Source organism: Takifugu rubripes, chromosome 1 (assembly GCF_901000725.2).
Source record: "Takifugu rubripes chromosome 1, fTakRub1.2, whole genome shotgun sequence".
Classification (NCBI taxonomy): domain Eukaryota; kingdom Metazoa; phylum Chordata; class Actinopteri; order Tetraodontiformes; family Tetraodontidae; genus Takifugu; species Takifugu rubripes.
This window is the reverse complement of record NC_042285.1, coordinates 3,838,021-3,859,602: the sequence shown is the minus strand read 5'-3', so window position 1 is coordinate 3,859,602 and position 21,582 is coordinate 3,838,021. Positions and strand designations below refer to the sequence as shown.

The following is a 21,582-nucleotide window of genomic DNA, read 5'->3' as shown; positions in this document are numbered from 1 at the left end:
ATGGAAGGACTTAAAACATGGTTCAGTCCGGGACAGTGGGCATAAGAAAGTATAGGTCTCATATAGGGACATTCAGAGAGAAAGAAATGTCTTTGTTGGACACAGGAAACTATTAGGAGATTCTTCTCCCCCCATCCTGACAGCAGAGGCTTTTCCCCAGGGCTCCCTGTTTCATAACCAGGAAGTGGAGGAAGGATTCTGGGTAAATTGAGGCGTTCCACGGTTGACTAATGAGAACTGTCTTCACACTGCACATCGAATTTAACAATACGGTCGCCATGTGTGTATTGCCACTGTGTCCTAAAATAATTACAGGTTTTTATGGTTACGTCTGATCTTGGTGTGGATTTGTAGTGGCCTCTGGTCTGTTGTTGGCTGTTTCTGTTTTTCTTCTCAGAACCATCTTGTGTCGGATCATTTTATCTGCAGGTCTTTCTTCCAGCCTTTGAGGCACTTCTGTTCCCTTCCTTCCCCTTGTTTTCCAACCCGACTCCTTCATCAGCATACTGTATTCACATCAGTGTAATGATATGTTCCACCCTGCATGCATTAGCTAAAGTTGTCAGCGCATCCAGAGTGTAGAATTATAATCAGGCCAACGATCAGATGAGGCTGTTTGTAATTGTGAAGGAGACTAGATGTGGAGGTGTGCTAGCTAAGCGGATCGGCCTGTAATATAATGATTTCCTACTAATTTCCTCTGATGATAATGTTCTCTGTATTTGTTCAGCCTTTATATACAATGATATGATAATGAGCCCCTTTGCAAATGATTTTACTAATTATTGAATTCACAAGAAATAATACATATAATCCTTAGCGAACCATGCTTGGGGCGAGCATTTGGTCCAGTTCTTCTCCTTCCTCCCCGCCACCAATGCTGCAGCCAGAGTACTCTTGGTTCAGTCCTTCTGGTTTCTGTGCTAAACTGCGCTGCCTTTGCCTCATGTCAGCCTTGCGTTTAATTGCTGACGCTTATTTACGCTAGCATCTTCCCGGGGTGCCGTTCATTTTCATCTTGCCGACTGCACCGTTGCTCTCTGAGGGCCCCCCCCCCCTCCCCAGAGGTGCCGTTTTCTCGACGCGAACGATACTTTTGCTGGCGGCAAAGGCAGGATTTGTTTTCATTTCCTGATGAAATATTACGTCTCTGTGGCCGGACTTTCCTCGCAGCACCTGCTGCTTGGGCCTCCAGCTGAATCAGCTGCACTTGTGGCCCAGATCCATGCAAACACACTGATGCAGCATCTGATGGCTTTCCAGGCTTTTCCAGTTACTCTTAATGGTCTTTTAATTGCACCTATCCTGCTGCACGGTCACGCCGGGGTCTCTCATGGCTGCACATAGATGAATCCCGCCCCACTTTTGATTGTTTTATTGCTTTCTGCCTGTTGTTCTCCTTTGTATCCTCGCTTTGTAGCACAGAATTAAGTTCCTGGGGTCTTTTGTTGCATTGTCAGTGCAGGGCCTGTGTTCTGGTGGATTCTCTGGGCTCACTGGATTCTTCAGTGTCAACACAAAATACATTGTGCTCCTGATGGTATGCGCATGTGCTATGATAACAAATCCCAAAAAAAAAAAAGTTTAAAGGGGATAGAAACAATGACGATGCGCAGAGGTCCCCATATGTGGAGCTCTGGAGTGCTTTTTCCTCTTTAAATGATTTTCATATTTTGGAATTACTCAGCAAATATTGGGCAACCGTGTAGCGAAAAGCCATTGATGTCATTGTCTGATTTCATTTATCATCTGACGAACATGTGAACGTGGCAGATGATTTGGATAAATATGACTCCACCTTTTCCATCGTGTGACCAGTAACAGGCGCCAGTAAGGTTGTAATGTGCCACTCGGGCGGGCGATTGTTGGAGAAAATGGGCGATTCCCTCGATGCACTCTTGAACAGGCCGGCAGCGATGGCCTTTTTTAATGAAGCTATTATTCACCTCTAAAAACATCTGAAGTGGTCCGGCATGCATTCCAGCTGCAGGGGACACACACATGCACACGGAGACTTGTCATTTATGCCTGCAGGTGTCCTAACAACACCGCCACCTGCCATGCCGCACCATTTGTTTCTTTGTTCGCTAGCAGATAGGAACGATAGTAAACATCCAGATTTAAATGAGCTGCTAATAGCCTTAGGGTGGAGTGATTTGTCTTGGATAGAATCGCGTTTGCATGTTAACTTCCCAGGCGTCAGATTTGCACACAGTAATTCACGCTGCGTCCCGTATATGGCTCTTCCGTTAACCTCCTCATGACACCAGCCGCATGCGGCTCTTTGCCTGGTTTCATGCGGCTCTAACGTTCATATCGAAGTTTGGGTTTGTGTTTTTTTTAATGTGCGTGTTTGCTTCGCACGGGTTCAATATGGTACGTTCGCCAAAAGCGCATGCGCGTTAGATGAAAATAGCGCAAAGTTTCTCAGTAGGGACGAGATCTTTTGAGTAAACAATTAGTGTCAAGTTCGCCTTCAAAATGGCAGGAAAAAAATGCACGAAAGCTTCGTGACCCGGTTCCGTGATCTACAACTGAAAAGGCCACAGATCGTATTCCTTGTTGCCCCATTTAATGTGGAGACACACTGTTGGAAAGCTCCGCTAGTCACAGATGAGGCTGCAGCTGAGGTGGAGATGATCGATCTTTGTGAGGAGCACCAACTGAAACCTGCTTTAAGGGAAGGGGCCATTGGGTTCTGGAAAAGTGTGCCAATGGAAAAATAGCCCAAATGACTGGCCAAAATGACTGGCCCGTGGTAGAAGTGTAGAAGTCAAATTCTGTCATTATCATGTTGGTGTGTGACATTTACAATAAATCTGGCGAAGCAGAGGTCTGTGTGTGAGGAAGGGATGAGGTGATGTTCATGTGTGCCCACGTGTATGATGGCTCTGAGGCTCTGACTGCTTGGCCACCCCTGGACACCTGCACTGTTTCCTTTATTTTGTTTGAGCAAGCCTGAGAAAAGTCAGATCTCTTGTGCCTGTACTGCAATTGTGAGGAAGTCACTCAAACATTTCAAGCCTTCTTCTTTATTTGTGGTCTCCTTTCATTGGGTGGGAGAGATATTGATATTCCAGCTTAAGTCGTATCAGGGAAAACACCATTGCTGCGTGGTTGGTCACCACATGGATGTATCGCGTCGCTACGCTGGCACACAATTCACGCCACAAGGGAGACAAAAGCTTTATTGCCTTTTCCTCCTGCTTTAATCTCGCCTCCTTTTATACGGCCTCCTCTCCATTCTTTCCTAGCAATCTATAACTACGATGCCCGAGGAGAGGAGGAACTGTCGCTGCAGATTGGAGACACCGTGCACATACTGGAGAAATATGAAGGTGAGCTCGGGCCTCGCCGAACGAAGCGGCGTTCTTTGCCTCGTCACGTTTGGGTTCAGTCACATGTCAGCCGCAGCCATTCAGGCACGGAGGCATCTTGTAGCTAACAGACTCTCTTCTCTATTAGACTGGTTCCGAGGACATAGGCTGAGGAGGAAATCCAAAAAGGTAAGACATATTAATAACCACAATAATAATAATAATAAATGGCCTTTGGGGCTTCAAAGAGGGCTGTGTCACTGCTGCTCAGAGCTACATTCATGTTGAACTGATCATGCGCAGTATGGATGTATTGTGGTCATGTCAAACATCTCTTTCTCTTGCAGGGCATATTTCCTGCCTGCTACATACACCTGAAAGAGGCCGCAGTGGAAGGCAGCGGGTTTGTACTTCATGTCTACAGCGAAAGGCCTCCTTCCACTCTCATTTCGTCATTTCTTTTCTCCCGCATTCATCGGATTGTTGTCATTCTTGGGCCCTTTTTGGTTTATTTGTGTTTTCAGCTGTTTCAAGTTCAGCACAATGCTGAAGTATTTTGTTAATTATTTAATTTCACTTGTACTGCACACAAATCAGAACTCCCAAAGACAGGGATTTATTACTTAGCAAGCGATGTGTAACATTTCAAAAAATCCCAAAACTATTGAATTACTGGCTAAGATCGAGATGTGATTATGATTTAAGTCAATCAGGATGTTTAATGACATTAAATGCTGCATCTAATAGCACGCCCAGGACAATTCTTTTTCTTTTTGGCGTGTAGGCAAAAGGAAACTGTCATTCCAACAGAGCTGCCTCTGGTTCAGGAGGTAACCACCACGCTGAGGGAGTGGGCTGCAATCTGGAGGGACCTGTATGTGGTGAGAAACCCTGCTGCACTCATGCACTTAACACTTAGTAGTGTTAAGTGTTCATCTTTTTCACTTTTTCATCCCTACATGCTACAGCTTTTTTAAGGCCTTGTGGAGTCTGAAGCTGAATCCGCATCGGTCGGCCTCTCGGCTGCCGTTATCGGCAGCAGTGGCCACTCTCAATTTCCCGCCGCGTGGAAGCCGTGCGCTTTCATTCATCCTCTCTTGTTGACAGGGGGACAAGCGTGAGATGTTTAACTCTGTCCGCGACATGATGTATGACCTCATCGAATGGCGCTCTCAGATCCTGTCCGGCACACTCCCACAGGACGAGCTCACCGAGCTTAAGCAAAGAGTCACCTCCAAGATGGACTACGGCAACAAGTGAGGGTCCTGTTTTTCAAGGGGCCGGCTCCATCCTTCCTTTCCTACAGCTTATATCCCTTTATCTTCAAACCTATCTGGAAAAATGACTCTAGTTGGAATAGGTCAGCGCTGTCAGTCAATAGAACACGGCAGGTCATCCTTTAGCTCCGGCATAAACCAGCGGGATTTTAGGCTCCAACACACTACACTCCACTTCATCCTGAAGTGTCAGCTCCTGCCGCGTCTGCAGCGGGAGCCCAGGAATAGTCAGAAAATGAAAATGGCGAAGCTCCATTTTGCTCCTATGATGAAATTTTGAGGCCGTGTTCAGGTAAAGGAATGGCTTTTACCTCTGCAAACGCAGAGCGATGAGGCGATGAAATGCATTTTTTCAAAGCCTTTATCGGTTCTTATTTCCTTCCTACGGGAAAGAATTGAACAGTTGCGAGGGAAAGAAAGATGGAAACCGGGAGCAGAAAAGCTTTCTTGTCTTTTTCAAGACAATGCAGACATAGCTGCAGGTTTGCAGTTTGTATGCAATGTCTTGAATTTATTTCACTACTCCACTTATGAATCTTGCTAGGTACCTGGATCTGGACCTGGTGGTCAGAGACAAAGATGGAAACATTCTGGATCCGGAGCTTACGAGCACCATCAGTCTGTTCCGAGCGCACGAGGCAGCCTCGAAACAAATTGAAGATCGGATTCAGGAGGAGAAGGTAAAGACAAAGTGCTGCTTGCACCTGAGGCCACTGAAGGTTTGGTTGTGTCGAACACGGGCAAATCCAATAAATCGCCATACCAGGCGAGTGTTTCTCCGCGTTGGTTGTCAAACGATCTGCTCCTTGTAGTCTACTCGTAATTCTGGTCTGTTGATATACAGCTGAAATACTGACGTCTTAAATAAATGCTTATATAATCTTTTATTTAATGTTTTTTAATTTCTCTTCCTGTTTCTGAGTGCAGTCTCTCTTTCCTCTGTGTGTGTGTGTCCATGTGTGTGTCCGTTTGCGCCCCGCAATATGGAGAAACGCACACAAAAATGATTTTGCTTTGATTGATTGTGGTGTTTTATTTTGAAAATCTTTTATTCTGAAAATTGCCCGTATTCCTGTTTTTTCCCATTTGACTTCCTGCCGGCTTAACGGCGGCTCATGCACAAAATAGACCAGACACGGAAACGATCGCTGCAAGGCGAGCGTTGGATGCATGTGAAGGACACAATCTGTTAACATGGCCGCCCATAGGAAGCTGCATTCGCAGTGCTTCCGTGTCCAGCATGAACCCGGTGTAATAAACATGTGGCTAATGGTGTTTCCACACCACTCGTGATTATTTGCCTGACTTGGCTTTGTTTTTTTTTAATGATTAGCATTGTCTTTTAAAAGTTTCCCATTGAACAGAGCTACCCCTGACATTCATGTTTGTGTAGGTTGAGCTCAAAAAAACTAATCGGCAGATATTTGCCTGGTTCTGCAACTCCCGCTCGAGATTTGCAACAGTAGTGGGAAGAATGGGTTCACTTCCCTAATTGCCGGGCCTTTTTTGTGCACTGCAACAATGGCATCTTCCACCTGAGTGAGCAGTGGCGGCATGTAGGAGTAGCGAATACGAAGTGCCCTTCAGTTATGTGGTCTTATCTGCTGTGACCTTTTTATTCAGAGGTCTTTGTTGCATATGTATAAGCAATAAGAAGATGTCCAGGTCAATGCGATGAATATTGATAGTGCGGCTCCCTTCTATTCTTAAAGGACATTCGCAGAAATTGCTGCATCTTTTTAGTGGGTCCGACAATTCCGACTGTCTGGGTTCACTTTTAGTGTGTAATTATATGCTTTCTGATACATTTCTTCCTGTCAATTTATAAAGATTCTGCGGCAGATGTTGTATAATTACAATCGACCGATCGCTCAAATGATCTGTGTTTTTACTTGCGGGATGCCGCCCTGAGCTTTATTTGCACTGTTACAAGCAAGCTTTGCATGAATAAGCTATTAGGTAATGCCATGCTTGTGTGTCGCATTAACAGTCTCAGAAGCAGAACATTGATCTGAGCCGGCAGGCCAAATTTGCATCGACGCCGGCTTTTGCCCTCTTTGTGACTCTAAAGAACGTGGTGTGCAAGATCGGGGAGGACGCAGAGGTGCTCATGTCACTGTACGACCCGGTGGAGTCCAAGTTTATCAGGTAAACATGCTGGTTCTTGTCCACTTTGCTCTCCCTGCCTACATACAGCATTCATAATTTAGTGTCTGGCTAATATTATTGATGAATTCTGCATTTTTACTGTGCTTAGATTAGTGGTTGTGTTGTGGATATGAGTGAAACAGCCGTAAACAAAGTCAGTGTGTCGCACTCGTGCCACATGAGATCATGACCAGAACAGGTGCAGCCTGGGATTTGCAGTCCTTCAGCTGTACGGTGTGTCACCCCAACCAGTCATGTATTGTTTCCCAGTGGATCCGTACCTGGATTAACACCGAAGCCCCTGAGGCTTCTGGGAAAACTGCAGTAATTGTTCCACAACCGATGGCTTTCAGTCGAAGCGGTATTGATTCTCGTGAAATTCTGTCCTTTTTTCCTTTCTCGCTGTCATCCCTCCCTCGCAGTGAAAACTACCTGGTGAAATGGTCGAGTTCAGGTCTGGTGAAGGACATAGACCAGCTTCATAACCTGAGGGCGGTTTTCACGGTGCGTGTCTCTGTGCGTCCTGATGTTTGTCTCTGTCCTGCGTTCGCCCGCCTCTGGTAACCCGCTATTTATTCAGCCATGTTACGAGACACGTGGGAGCCTGTTTGCAGAGCCTGTATTTGTTAAGCCCTCTGAAAAAGAGAACTCGGTGTATATATTTACTGAGGCAGTCACCTCTGTCTAATGGAAGCCTAAGGGAGGAAGGTCAGCATCCTCCCATCTGTCCACAGATTTGTGGACAGACTCGTTTGCAATGGATTTGTTTATGGCCTCCAACTGTAATTTTTCAAATTTCAGTTTACTAACTATTCATTAACTATTCAGGAAGAAAGATTCTTATGAGACCCAGGGTGCTGTTTCCTGGCAGTGGAAATACAGCTAAGCTATTTCTAACTTTTAGCAATGATCTTAATTTCTAATAAATATATTAACTGTATGTATAGAAGTCTACTGCAGGGACTTCAGAAACCCGGCCTCGAGGGCTGCAATCCCCCTGGAATTTCTGTCCTTACAGGTAGGAAGCGGTTGTCAGCAAGGCAAGTGGGAACCCAGGTGAAAGGGTTGTCTAGCTGATAGGTCAGAAAACCCAGTGGGATTGCAGCCCCCGCGGTCTGGGTCCCAACGTCCCTGGTCTACAGGAAGGTCTTTGCGTGTCTGTCTTAGTTAAGGATAAAAAGGGATATTTTTCTCTCTTCAGGACTTGGGAAGTGAAGATTTGAAGCGAGAGAAGATCAGTTTTGTCTGTCAAATTGTTCGTGTGGGACGCATGGAACTCCGGGACAACAACACCAGGAAGCTGACGTCGGGGTTGAGGAGACCTTTTGGAGTAGCAGGTAGGCTGTGATTAGATGAGGTCGTATTTCACTCTAAAGCATTTGAGAACAGATTTTATTCTTGATCTTGTCTGAATGAGAAAGTAAGTAGAAAGAGGATTTTGTGTCTTTTCCATGACAAAGCTCTAATTGGAACACTGTATCCCAACAATCATTCCACATTGCATTGTTTGTTAAACACTAGCGCCTCATAAGAAAAAGGTCAATGACAAGTTGATTTATGATGGAGTATTTTTTCATCATTGCCTCTGTCCATGCTAGGATGGAGGATAATAGAATAAAGGTGCTGACACACCAAGTAGTTCATTCCAGTTGGAACCGATTCACAGCATCAGTTCTTGTTCCTTTGCCATCTGAATATGCACACTCAGCTTTTAATAAAGTACAGTTACTATTCAAGGGGTGTGACGTCCACTGTGTTATATAATGTTCATCATTCCAGACTGACTGATTACTGTGGCATTGGACTCTTTAGTGTAATGAGTGCGTTGACATACACATTTTAATCAAGCTACGCTCCTCGCTCGCTCGCCACCAGGCTTTGTGTCTGTAAAGCAGGCTGCCAGCCCCCCCGCACCCCCCCCCCCCATCCCCTCCCACGCTAGGTGGTAATTTGCACTGTTTTACTTTGTTGTTCTTAGGCCAGCTGACCTATTATATTGCACCAAAACAATGAGTTTGCCATAGTTTGCTAGGTTCCTAGCGGTCACTGCTGCACACAGCAGGCTGGTTGTATACAACTCGATGCTTCCAGTTCAGTGACATATAAGCGGAATGTAGCACGTGTGCAGACGGCATGGACCAGTTCGCTGTCCACGTGCTCTCGTATTTCGACCCGAGCGATCTGCGAGTGTTTTTCCGGCTACCTTTGGACTGCTCCGGGCTGATTCTAATCGAGCTAAGACATTTACATGCATTTTATGCAATCCAACTGACGCTGGAATTTGTTTTCCTTGCGTGCACGTAAACACACTTTATCACAGTTAATGGAATAAACATGTGAGACCCGTCTGCAAAGTAAAACAATGGAGTCGCAGATGACAAAATCACTTCCCGGTTGATTCCACAGAGATTTGATTGAAAGAGGCTTTCAAACAACTGTTTCTATTTCCTGGTTAGGTCTGGGTGTGAAGCGCTGCAATAGTCTGCTGTCCTCATAAACAGTCGTAACCCCCTTTCTCCATTTTCTTCACAGTGATGGATGTCACTGACATCATAACAGGCAAAATGGACGACGAGGACAAGCAGCACTTTATTCCGTTTCAGCCGTAAGTCAATTATTCAGCAGTACAAACTAAAACTTGCATGTGGAGTTCCTTAAAGCTACAAAAGATGTTGGGCTGGTTTATTTAACTATGGTCATAGTCCCAAAAGAAGTAGTTTTTTTCCAGCTCTAAGTCATGACACCTGATTAGCTGGTGTAGCATTTAGGGGGTGATAAGACTGTAGCACTCCACTATTCCCTACTGAGTCAATTAAGTGGATCTCATTAACTAATGACATCTTTGTTGGACAGCAGAGGAAGCCAGGCTAACCTTTTCTTTAAAGTGAGTTTTTTTTACATTAGCATAATTGGAAATGGTTCTGATTTGAGCTGTTAAGTGTGGTAATCTGCCAACCGAACAGCTTTATCTGTCGGCATAAATCATGGAAATGAAGGCATCCTAAGGCAGGGAAAAAAGAGGAATGGGTGCTACATGAGGATATTAATGAGTAATTCTGAATGTTTGCCACCAGTTAGAGATTCTAATTGAGAATGATTTAAAATGTCAGTTTTACAGTCTTCTTTCTCTTTCTTTTTTAATATCAAGAGCAATTTTTATTATCATGCCCTCAGCAGCAGTCTTAAAACAGTCTGATGTCTTAGATCAAAATCTCTTTGCTGCATGATTGAAAGAATGTTGCAGCAGACGTCTTTAGTCTACCTCCGTGTTTAAATCGATCTTTGGGGCAAAAGTTGGTGAAGTCGCCGACTGTCTGAATGACGGCGATCGTTTGTCAGCTCCTCCATGTTGACGTCCCCACTGTTCTGCTCTCCATGCTTTCTGTCTCCTACTTGCGTAGTTTCCTGTTCCTCAGATGTCGTTCTCGCCCACAGACACTTTTTCCTCACACAGCCGCCGCACATATGGCGCTTCCAAACTCCCATCTGACGCACCAACATGACATGAAAGGAACTTGGAACCCACCAGCAAGAGTAAAACCCACCACCAAGTAGTTAGTGTGTTCGCTGAGAGGCGGTGATTTATTACTAGTTGGTCAGAAAACCCAAAGAGGGCATTTCTCTGATGTCTCTTTGAGTCTGCGGTGATCGGCGATGTTGTCTAACGTTGTTGAGCATCAGATCATCATCAAAGGAAACAAATGGGAATTATCTTCAAATCACAACGTGTCTTAAACAGTCGATGTTTATTAGCTTTGTCAAATTTGGATCCTCTTTGTAAGCACAAAGTAACTGTCCAAAGAAACACCCCTAGGGCCTAATTTTGTAGCTGCCTTTCCACATTTTTTAGGTTTGAGTTTTTCTCCTCGTGCCTCAGTTTTTGGCGCTGCCGACCGCCCCGAAATGATCCTTTAAAAAGGCTGACTGGACACCGATTCCTAAACGATGATTTCTCTGTTTGTTCCTGTCATTACCCCTCCTGCCCCACTGTTAACTGCTAACAAGCGGCTTTGTGTCTGTCGTGGTATTCGTGTCACGCTTCGGTGTCTCCCTCTCCCTCTGTCTCTTTCTCCCATCCCGCCCCTCTTCTCACAACCACGACCTTCTCTTGTGTCCTCCTCCTTTCGCCACCTCTTCTTCTCCGTGGTGTTTTGCCCGTTGTGTACGTACTGCAGGCTGGCGTTGGATGATGCCATTCGCCACAAGCAGCTGAACATCTCCCGTTTTTCACCCAGGGTGGCTGGGGAGAGCGACTTCCTCCAGACAGTCATCAACAAAGTTATCACCGCCAAAGAGGTCAATCACAAGGGCCAAGGTACTGTGCAAGCACAAGCAGGACACAGACATCAAGTTTTTATCTTATTGTTTTAATATTAATATAGTATTTTTGATCTTTCCAAGGCGTTTTGCTACCCATTGTCTTGGTAATGAATGCAAGGTTTGTCATAAAATGGCAGAAATTAATGAAAGAGAAGGCCCTCAGTTCTCTTGTTATAGCTACAGTTAGATTTTTGTCCAGAACTTCTTTCCTACGAAGATTAAATGAGATTATTTGGACACTTCCGTCCTGTTTTGAAAGTTTCACTACCATCAATTTCAAAAATAGTAATGAAGATCCCAAATTGTCGCGACGCAAAGTTTTCTCGTGCATTTCGGGAAATGTTCAGGTAGATTTTCCCATCCTAATGTTCCGCAGCTGTTCATCAGTTTAATGATTTGGTTGACTGCATGTTTGTTGGACCTCATTTTGGTTTATGTGCTTATAAAGAGAGTTTCCATGAACTCCTGACACACAGGCTGGCTCCTGAAAGTACAAATAAGAACGTCATTTTGTCAAGTGTCAGGCTTCATAAATCATTGCTCATTTTTATAAATGGTTGCCCTCGTCTCCATGACAACAGTCGGTTCTCTGGGAGTTTTTTATTTCTTTTTGCTGAGAGTAGACGATACGCTCGGGGATTTTCACGAGGGGGGGCAGAACAAAGTCGACGGCCTCTGTGGTTTTGTCATGTCCGATGAAGATGTAGCTGGATAAACATCGGACCTGCTCTGACCCGCTGTGAGAGGAACAGCGACGGATTGAGAGCAGCTGTTGGGTCGCGCGTGCGTTACAAAAGACTTCCTGCTCGGCTGATGAGAGATGTGTCACTCATAACAAAGGACCGTCTGTAAAGTTGGAAATCAGCAAGTGTGACATCAGAAAAGAGGCTTCCGGGAGCACTGCAGGCAGCTCCGAGTGTTGAATCGTTGGACATACGACCCACTAAAGTCCTGAAGGCTCTTTTTTTTCAAGGTTGATACTTTCAGGTTTTTAAAGGACAAATAAATTCAGGGGTTATTGCCCGGTTTATTCTTTTATTTAACCATAAAATGGATTCAAGGGCACTGGCAGCATGTTCTTGGTCAAATACTGTATGAATATATAGCAGGTAATAGTAATGAGGACTTTTGGAAATTAGCAAAAAAGAAAGTTGTAAAAAATATGTACATCACTGTACATTCCCACTTCTAGCTGTCTATTGTAGCCAGACCTCAAAAACACACTTGAGGTGTTCTTATATCACCCCTGGAGGAAGGGGGGGTAGCTTCTGATTTCTGTCTGGCCCTGAAGCTAGTGGATGTCACCAAGAGGTCCAAACTGTCGTCTTCTGTCACTTCCCTCACCTATTTTTCGTCCATCACACCACCAGGCCTGTGGGTGACTCTGAAGCTGCTGCCTGGCGACATCCATCAGATCAGGAAGGACTTTCCTCACCTGGTGGACCGATCTACGGCTGTGGCTCGCAAGATGGGCTTCCCTGAAATCATCATGCCAGGTTGGGTGAAAGGCGACTGTTTTTAAAGTGTAGCTGGAGCCTTCAAATTGAGGCCTGTTTTCTAGGAAAATGTTATCGAAGCTGATTTCCGCTGAAAATGTTTCCACCTGAAATGGAAGTTTATGCATGAATATGAAAACAAATGAATAAATGCATGAACCTTGGTATGTTAGGGCCTTAGGCTTTTTGAATGCCTAAAACTGTTCTCCCCCCCCCCCAAAGGTGACGTACGCAACGACATCTACGTGACTCTGGTTCAGGGGGATTTCGACAAAGGAAACAAGACCGCGCACAAGAACGTGGAGGTGATCATGTCTGTTTACGATGAGGACGGAAAGAAACTGGAGGTACGGCCGGGGAATTTCAGCTATGTCAGGGTTCCGTTTTATCACCTGCCAGGATTCAATATTTCTATTTTCTTTTCTTTCTAGCCTTTAAATCTACCTTCTATTCCCTGCTGCTATACTACATTTCTAGAACGGAACTTTTTTCCAGTTCCCGCGGTCCTAGCAGAGAGAACAGGACTCGGCTAACAGGTCGTGGAAGAATAGAGTGGCAAGAAAGAGCCTGATAATTGCTGCTGTGCTATTTTAATCAAACTCAAAGCCACAAAGACTAAGGAAGAAGTGCTGATTCCAAATGGCAGCCCCCCCCCTCCTTCCTGTAACCAGGAAATCAGAAATGCATTATTCCTTTCAATTGTCTAGAGTTAGATTTATGGGCTCCATGTGTGATTTGACCCGGCAGGGTTCCCAGAGGAACTGTGTGCTGTGAGTACAGTTCTGAACTGGTGGTGGGGTCGAGATTATTTTTGGAGTGTCTGACTGTTTTTTCCCAACATATTTTGAACACTAAGATATTCTTTCCTTCCCTTTTTGACATTGTTTGCTTTATGGATGCAGAATTAGTGTGTAGACAGGGTATGAACTCCATTTATGCCGAGGACGGAGGCTGGTTTTGAAGCGACATTGATCCTTGTTGATGTCACGCCATTGACACGGCGCTACAGCTCCTCAGCCTCCTGTACGCTTGGACAGTTTCTCAGAAATGTTGTCACGCGCTGATTCATACTCCAGAAATCAGCGCTAACTGCTAAAATTAGCCCCTTTTCTTCCTTAAAGTAAATTACTCTCTGGTGAGGAGTTGACCAACTTTGAAAGGCTGAAATGATTTGAGCCTGAGCTTTTTTCAGATCCAACCTTTAGAAGAAATTTCCTTTTTATTTCCCCCTTAACTCATGGATAATGATGTCTCAGATGGATTCCAGTGACTGGATTTTGTACATCCTGTCATTAATGACTGATTTCACAGAAACTGTCTCTTCACCTGTTTGAAGGCCAACTGAATATTATGGGTAGTTCATCTTTGACATCATTGATTTTTGATAGTTTCTAAACTTTTTCAAACATAACCAACATGACATCAGTCAGTACAGCTGACAAGAGAAACCCGGGGATATGTCCCGTTTGGATTTTGAAGCTGAAAATTGAGCAGAAAGTCCTGTAGCTTTATTTTTCCACCTAGTACTGATGTCAGCAAGTCATAAAAACAAGGTGAAGCTCTCCAGGGTGCTCACACAGGTTTGTAGAGTGGTCTACCTGTCCAAGATTAGAGCTATTTAACCACAACACATATTTATATTAATCAGCTCAGTGTGATTACCTCAGATGCTGTATAAGTTTCCTCTTGGCATCAGCTAACATTAGCAATAGCTCATTTTGTGATTTTATTGCAGATGAGAATGTGCCATGGGAAACTTTGCATTGCCAACAATGGTTGATAAATGAGAAATACTTCTAACCTTTCAGCACGTTGCAGCTTATTGATAGAGAACACCATTCTGTTCATACCCTGATATCCTTTGACCACAAAGCTTAAAAAACAGGTCTTCTCTTATATTGTTTGGTGTTGTTTTTCTGCCTCTGGAGGGTGTCAACATTCCCCCGTCTCAGGGTTGATCTGATTTCTGTTATTTTGTTATTAGTAGACCTCTCTCAAACTGCTCTCACCTGCGGCTGCACGTCGCCCACTTTCCCCTCTTTCTCTGCACAAAGTCCGAAACCATCATGAATCTTGGCCACTTAGTGAAGGGGCCGTATTGCTGGAGCTCACACCTGCCCTCCAGATCTGCTCACTGTTACCGGGGGAGACAGAGACTGTTATTCCTCATAATTGCTTGTTGTCAGAAGCCATTAGTGTTTGAGTACTTCAGCAGTAGCACACTTGCAGGCTGGCGAGTCAGCTGGAGGAGTCGTGGGAGGAAAGTGATGGAGAAGGAGGCATGTGTGCCATCCGCTGTCACTCTGTCCCACATGCACTGTCCCCTATGGGCCTTATGGTGCTCTACACACACAGTCTGACCTGTTGTAAAAGTCCAGGGGGGGCTGCATAGGCCAATTTTCATGCTGGGATCCAAAAGCACCAGCTGGTCGGCCTCTCTGCACCTGGCTTCTTCCTCTCTCCACTACACAGGAGCTACTGCCTCTCCTGCTTAAATAATTAATTTCAATTTTATTTCCTATTTCCACATTACTCTGCTGAGATTGGCAGCCAAAAGGTAGGCGCTCATGCATAAAGTGAATCAAGACTTTTAAGGCCATTCTTGGATTTTGGCTTTCACACCCGCAGGACTCAATTTTATGAAATAACCGAGGCTCAGTTCCCCACATGCCGCGCTTGTGTTAATGCTTCGACATTGAACGTATAGCTAAGCCATTACAAGCGTGCCACTTTTGATGAACTTTGTGGGTGTGCTCCTCATATCTTCGTCTAGAATGTGATCTTCCCTGGAGCCGGAGACGAAGGCATGAGCGAGTACAAGTCCGTCATCTACTACCAAGTGAAGCAGCCTCGCTGGTTTGAAACAATAAAAGTACGTCTGCCTCCCCATATCTGTACTTCCTTTCTTTTCCCTCTTATTCTGAATATATTTATTTATTTATTTATTTATTTTTCAACTTGACTGAAATGCCACCCTTTGATTGATTCTTAAATCCATTATTCATCACCCCACAGTTCAGTAACTTTAGTAAGAAAGAGGTCTGTGTTGCCTGTTGAATATTTACCCATGAGGCTTTGCAATGTAGAAGTCTGGTGATTAATAAGGAGCCATATATAGTAGATTAGACAGTTAATGTGGTGGGAGCAGAAATATGTAGAATCTAATGCTGCAGAGCTACGAATCCAGAGGGACGATATTAGCTCATTTACTATAGATTATTCCTTCCTTCTGTCACAGTATTGACTATATTATGCGATATATTTAGTGTAAAAACGAGCTGAACCTGTGCCCTTCAGGCTGTGTGTGGGTGTGTCCCTCCATAAGGGTGGATAGCTCAGACTTGCTCTGTATGTTTCAGGTCGCCATTCCTATCGAAGATGTGAACAGGAGCCACTTGCGCTTCACCTTTCGTCACCGCTCATCACAGGACTGTAAGTCGGTGACCGTGCGCTTTTGCTCGTGTTAATTAAGTAATGTATCCACAGGAGCCGGAAGCCTGTTTGTTGTGTGGCGACCAGATCGCATTGCCATGGCGTTCGGAGGCCATTTTGCTGCAGGGTGAAGCGGGGTTGTGGAGTGACTTTGTCAGACGCTGCTGCTAGAATGTGGAAAAAAATTTGCCTTAGGGCGACTGTTTGTTTTGCTAAATGGCGCCGCTGATGCATGCCCTTCTGTTTCATAACATCCCTTTTAATTTTGGAGGGGTTGCAGGCGAGGAAACCTGGTGTAGCGCCATCCCATCTGCCTGCCGCATGGCGTGCCCGCAGTTGGAGCAGCACGAGTGGCGGGACAGGATGCAGTTGGGGTGACTGTGCCATTACATGTGTCCGCGTGTTGGACAATTAGCTCATATGGCGGAACAGGAAGGACAGAAATCAGACACGTACAGCTTCTGCGAACCATACTCCTGAAATTTTTCTGCTTTGTTTGTTTGGTGGATTGGAGGAAGTGGTCAGGTCTCACGGCTCAATGCTAGGTTATAATTCATGCGCAGAGGCTTCTTGTTATGCAAGGCACTTTACCTATGCAGCTACTGCTGTTATGAGAGATTCTTTTAGAAAGTCTGTGACCAGCTGTGAAGGTTGCTTTAGAAACAGGCTACACGCAACTGAGGGGTGCAGATGCTGCTTAACAAATTGAGATTCACTCCCTGGGTTCGTTAAATGTATGGATAAGTGTGTTTTGTTTTGCCCTGCTTGTAAGGTCAACATATTTTATTAAACATTATGGACCATCTGCATCCACGCGGTCGAGTCTCCGTGGCATTAAGCTACTTCTGTTGTTTTAGAAATGAATCCGGGACCTCTGTAGTCGAGCATGAACCTGTTTTAAAGTCTTGTTGGTGCGTTTGCATAACCCATTCTGTTACATTTAGAGCCAACTCCACAGTTTTACTTTCAGCTAATTAATTGAAGGTTTTGGTCAAAAACAGTCAAAGACATTTGCATTTGATGGCTACCAAAACAATTTTATATTCTATTATTGACTGGTTTTGGGGTTGAAATCCACTATTTGTCCCCAGATTCTTTGTCATTTCTCTTTCTGCCATCTGCATGTGTCCTTCCTGCTTCACCCACTGCTGTTATTCGATAATGATCTTTGATCAAGAATGCAGGCTGGCAGTACTGCTCATTAAGTCTCCTACCAGAGCTTGCCAGCTCCGAATCTCCACCCCTCTGGTTTGGAACGAGGAAAGCTCATCACTTCTCTACCACACTTAACATCATCAACCCTAATCAGACCGACGGCTGCTGGTGCAGATGCTGCTGCTATATTGGTTGGGATGGAACCTCAGTATCGTTTGATCGACTTCATGTGATGGAGTGGCACATCGTATCGTTCCATCTTTTTTAATTCTGTACTCATGCAACCAGGTTGTGCTCGAGAATTCTGTAGAAAATCCCATGATCTCTGTGATCTTTCAGGATAAGCATGTGGAGCCTTCCGCTCTTCTTCAGACGTCACTAATGCACTTTGTTCCTCACCTGGTTGCCATGTCTACAGTGTTTTTTTTTTTTCCTTCCACTGGTTCCTATCAGATTTGCTCAGCAATTATTCACAGGCGAGGCTGCAGGCAGCAAACCGGCGGAGAGATTTATGCAGATTGAACGCTCAGGACCCTTTGATGAATCATTTCCCCCCTGCACGTAAATTTGAGGTTGTTGATCCACACCGATGATAAATGTGGACCTATCCAAATGCACGGTTACAGGACAAAGTCATAACTCTCTGGCTTGTTTGCACTGCCTGCGCCCACGTACACACAAGGGAAAATGGGCTCACATCCCCCTGTTTTGGAATCAGGCAAAGTAATTATCCATAAAATCTTAGTCTGTGTTCACTTATATATGAACGGGAAGTGAAATTGCCCATAACATTTGCATGCAATAAATTATAGATATTTAAGTAGGATTGTTAAGTAAAGAAAATGTCAGATTTAATCATAGAAATTCTTTTCAGTGACTGAATGTAGAACACCATCATTAACATGTATTCCACAGACTTGAGAAGGGAAACAGCGCAATTGTGTTCCTGCTTAAGAAAGTAATTATTTCTTAGGTATAGTGCACCGTGCCTGACAGAGAGGGAGGATTCTTTTAAAAGTCACTTTATTTCTACTGAAATGCTTTTCTCATATCCATAAATACAGATATTGCTCAATTATAGCAAGATTTTTTAACCATGGAATTCTGTTCAGCACTACTTGACGGACCATATTTGCATTCTTTAATGTGACTCTTCTCTTCTCTCACAGCCAAAGATAAATCGGAGAAGATATTTGCTTTGTCTTTCGTCAAGTTAATGAGATACGACGGCACGACTCTAAGAGACGGCGAGCATGACCTCCTCGTGTACAAGGTAAATAAATTAAAGAAAAGCCCCGGTGCTGTTTGCAGAACTCGCTTAGTGTCAGTGCGAGCCTACTTTGCCGGGTCAGCCCACACACGCAGGGTCACTGCAGCCATAATTAAAGCTTCCCTGTGTTCTCAGTGCAGTTGGACATCAACCCCCACAGAGAAATGCTGTTATTTCACAATTAAAACCATCACTGTAATAATACCTGCAGTACTCTTTTTAGATTCTATCAATTTTCCACTTATTCTTATGCAACCATTTAAAAATAACTCTCTTATTGATGGTATACATCAGCTCCCTTTAAAAACAACAGCATTCTAGTCTTTTGTTATGCTACAGGATAAAAAAATAGATCCTGATTTCAGTTATTGCAGATTCAAATAATAAGCTCCTCTAAATTTTCGATACGCTGATTGAATGTTCCTGTTAAAACAGGCTGAAGCGAAGAAACTGGAGGATTTGTCTCTTTACTTGAACCTTCCTGCCACAAAGCTGGAGATGGAGGAAAAAGGCTATTCTGCCACTGGGAAGAGCATCCAGAACCTGACCAACTGCACCATCAGCAAGGACTCCTTCCAGATCTCCACTCTGGTCTGCTCCACCAAGCTCACGCAGAATGGTAACAGCTTCAGCACACGCTTGCACAGTCGCGCCATAGTCTGACTCCAAATCGGACATCTAATCATTCCTCCCAAAAAACAGAGATCCAGGGTAGCCTCAAAGATGAACTGCGCTATTTTACCGCTTGTTACAGAGAAGCTGAAATGACTTCTTCTTATTGTTTGATAAATGGGTCATCCCCTCAATCTGCTGGGGTTAGTCAGGAAACGCTTGCAGGGACTCATCACACCTGTGAAAGCTCATGTTGAATTTCACCTGGGATTTCATTTAAATAGACCCTGCATTTCCAAGCCACAGCTTCTAATTTCACAGATATTATTCTTTAACTTATCTAGACTCCACAAATGTTGTTTTAAATCAAAATCTCCAGGCTGTCGGGCATCTGAGGCTCATTACTCTGGCTAAAGGGTTTTAAATCAACTTTTCTCCTCATTTTCGGAGGCGCTGCTGGGGTGTTTACAAGTTCTACTCTTATAAAAGTGAGGAAATACCATCTCCACTCAGCAGTCCCTGGATTAAAGAGCCTGGCCCTTTGTGGGAACCTCAGCTTTTATATTTGTTAAAAAAATAAAACCTCGGACATGATTGTGTGAGCAGTTATGTAACTGTTTGTCTGGTCACTCCCAGATCTGATTTCAGAGTTCAGTTTCCGTGTTTTCTTTTTCTTCTCTGGGCCCTTTGTATCTGTTTTTCTTCCCCTATTATGGAGGACGGAGGCACCATTAAATAGAAACTCCATCATTTCTCTCCAAACAGCGATAATAAAGGATCAGATTCTCTGTAGGCTGATGCTTATTTAAATTGAAAGTGATTTGTTTTTCTTGCTATAGTCAAGAAATTCCCCATCACGTTTCTTATGGACTGTTCTTTCTGATTAATACAAATATGATTTAAGCCCATCCTCCTTGTAGGTAACAACATGAGCAGCTTATTTATTTCATCCAAGTTTATTTGAAATACACCCATCATGGAAATTATTCCCTCACCTTTGTCTGTAGGGTGGTTTGTTGAAAGTGACTGGGCAGATTTTACAGCCTTGCCAGACTATTTTGAGGATAATTTCCCTCTTTAATTTGAATGAGAACTGGAAGCCACATATTCACTCAGATATGCTGTCTCATTGCCTTCAACAGTGGGTCAGAAAATACAAGCCGGCAGAGATTTTTTGGGGAGAATAAATCTAACTTCATTTTGCAGCTAAAAATACAGAATCTGACATCATCCTCGCCATAAAGAGCACGACATCAGGCGTTTGACTCAAGAGGGTTGGCAAACAACTTTGTCTTTTTAACTATGAAGGTTTGAGGTTTCACCAACACTTCACCCATCAAGGTCATTTTTTTTATTGAGCAGGAAACTGTTTCATATAAAAGGTGATAACGTAACAAAAGCAGACTTGTAGGATAATTTACCATCAAATTTTGAGCCAGTCTGTTTACCAGCCCTTAAAATACCAAATGAAGAGTCATTGTGCAAAATATTTATTGTATCTGAAGGACCTACCTGGGAGGGAGAGAAAAGATAATACATCGCCTCACGTCCTGCGGCCCAGATGACATTCGAAATAACTGCTCCAATAAAACTGCCAGTGTGTGGACCCCAGCAGAAATTTGTCCCTGAATAAGTGGGAGTTCAGTGTTTGACCTGAAGGGCCATTAAGTTTCACTTGCAGTCAGGTGTTGCCTTCTCTTGCTGAACAGGTGATGATGTCAGCAGAAGAATCTGCCTCGCACAGAATTTACATGCATATTTAAAGAAAATCAGGGCCTTTTCGTCAGCATTTTATACCAGTTTGTGCCAAGATGCCCCAACTGTGTAGGGCTCTATTGATGACACTTAAATGATGCTGGTTTAAATCAGACAGCTCCCTTGTTTGCATGTGTCTCCCAGGACATCTGCCAACCTCTCTGATGTGCTGTCCACGTCCCAATTTGTATCAACCGTTTTATTTCTTTGAGGTAAAAGACAGTGTCATCGGCTCACATCAGCCTGGCTTCTAAGGTTAACTTTAGTTACTGGTTGCTCTCCGGGGAAAATGGCCTTTGAACGTCCTGATACGACACCTCATCCTTGATCCCTGCAGACTCGATGAAAACCCGGTTTAATTTTAGCTCGATTTATGCCGCTGGTCTCCTGGCGCAGGGAGCTCCTCTGAAGTGACTGCTGGCTCATCCTGGATATTTTCTGTGGTCTTTAATAAATTCAAGCTGGGGGAGAATCCCACATCTCATGTCAGCAGGGCCGGGAGGAAACCCGTCAGCCTAAAAGAAGAATTTATGTTCGTGCCTTGTCGCCCAGGATAAAATACTCTGTGAAAACACAATTAAAGAGTAAAAAGTAAAGTATGACGGTCCCATCACTGCGGCACTCTTCACCTTTACCATTTAGATCAAGGTTACTGTTGCAGAAATAGAAAGTCTCTTTATTAGCAATTAATTCCTGTACATGAACAAATTGTGGTTATATTTTGCAGCCTTTCAGCAATCCCTTAGCATTTTAATGTCGCCTGCCTAGTTCGTCTGCACATTCCTACTTAAATGTAGCAT

At 44.1% G+C, this 21,582-nt stretch overlaps 1 protein-coding gene across 3 annotated transcripts in view; it reads left to right on the top strand.

Moving 5' to 3' along the window:
* dock1 (dedicator of cytokinesis 1) overlaps window positions 1-21,582 on the top strand; it is a 121,584-nt gene that overhangs the window by 12,963 nt on the left and 87,039 nt on the right. For 2 of the 3 annotated variants that reach the window (XM_029833140.1, XM_029833130.1), the window contains exons 2-18: window positions 3,255-3,338; window positions 3,466-3,506; window positions 3,665-3,720; window positions 4,102-4,198; window positions 4,425-4,573; window positions 5,139-5,274; window positions 6,585-6,742; window positions 7,165-7,246; window positions 7,944-8,079; window positions 9,275-9,347; window positions 10,918-11,057; window positions 12,433-12,558; window positions 12,781-12,905; window positions 15,332-15,430; window positions 15,918-15,990; window positions 18,315-18,418; window positions 18,851-19,034. In XM_029833140.1, the coding sequence (XP_029689000.1) occupies window positions 3,255-3,338; window positions 3,466-3,506; window positions 3,665-3,720; window positions 4,102-4,198; window positions 4,425-4,573; window positions 5,139-5,274; window positions 6,585-6,742; window positions 7,165-7,246; window positions 7,944-8,079; window positions 9,275-9,347; window positions 10,918-11,057; window positions 12,433-12,558; window positions 12,781-12,905; window positions 15,332-15,430; window positions 15,918-15,990; window positions 18,315-18,418; window positions 18,851-19,034 (1,863 nt within the window). The remainder of the gene's footprint in view (window positions 1-3,254; window positions 3,339-3,465; window positions 3,507-3,664; window positions 3,721-4,101; window positions 4,199-4,424; window positions 4,574-5,138; window positions 5,275-6,584; window positions 6,743-7,164; window positions 7,247-7,943; window positions 8,080-9,274; window positions 9,348-10,917; window positions 11,058-12,432; window positions 12,559-12,780; window positions 12,906-15,331; window positions 15,431-15,917; window positions 15,991-18,314; window positions 18,419-18,850; window positions 19,035-21,582) is intronic. The other variant, XM_003961213.3, reaches the window with a different exon arrangement.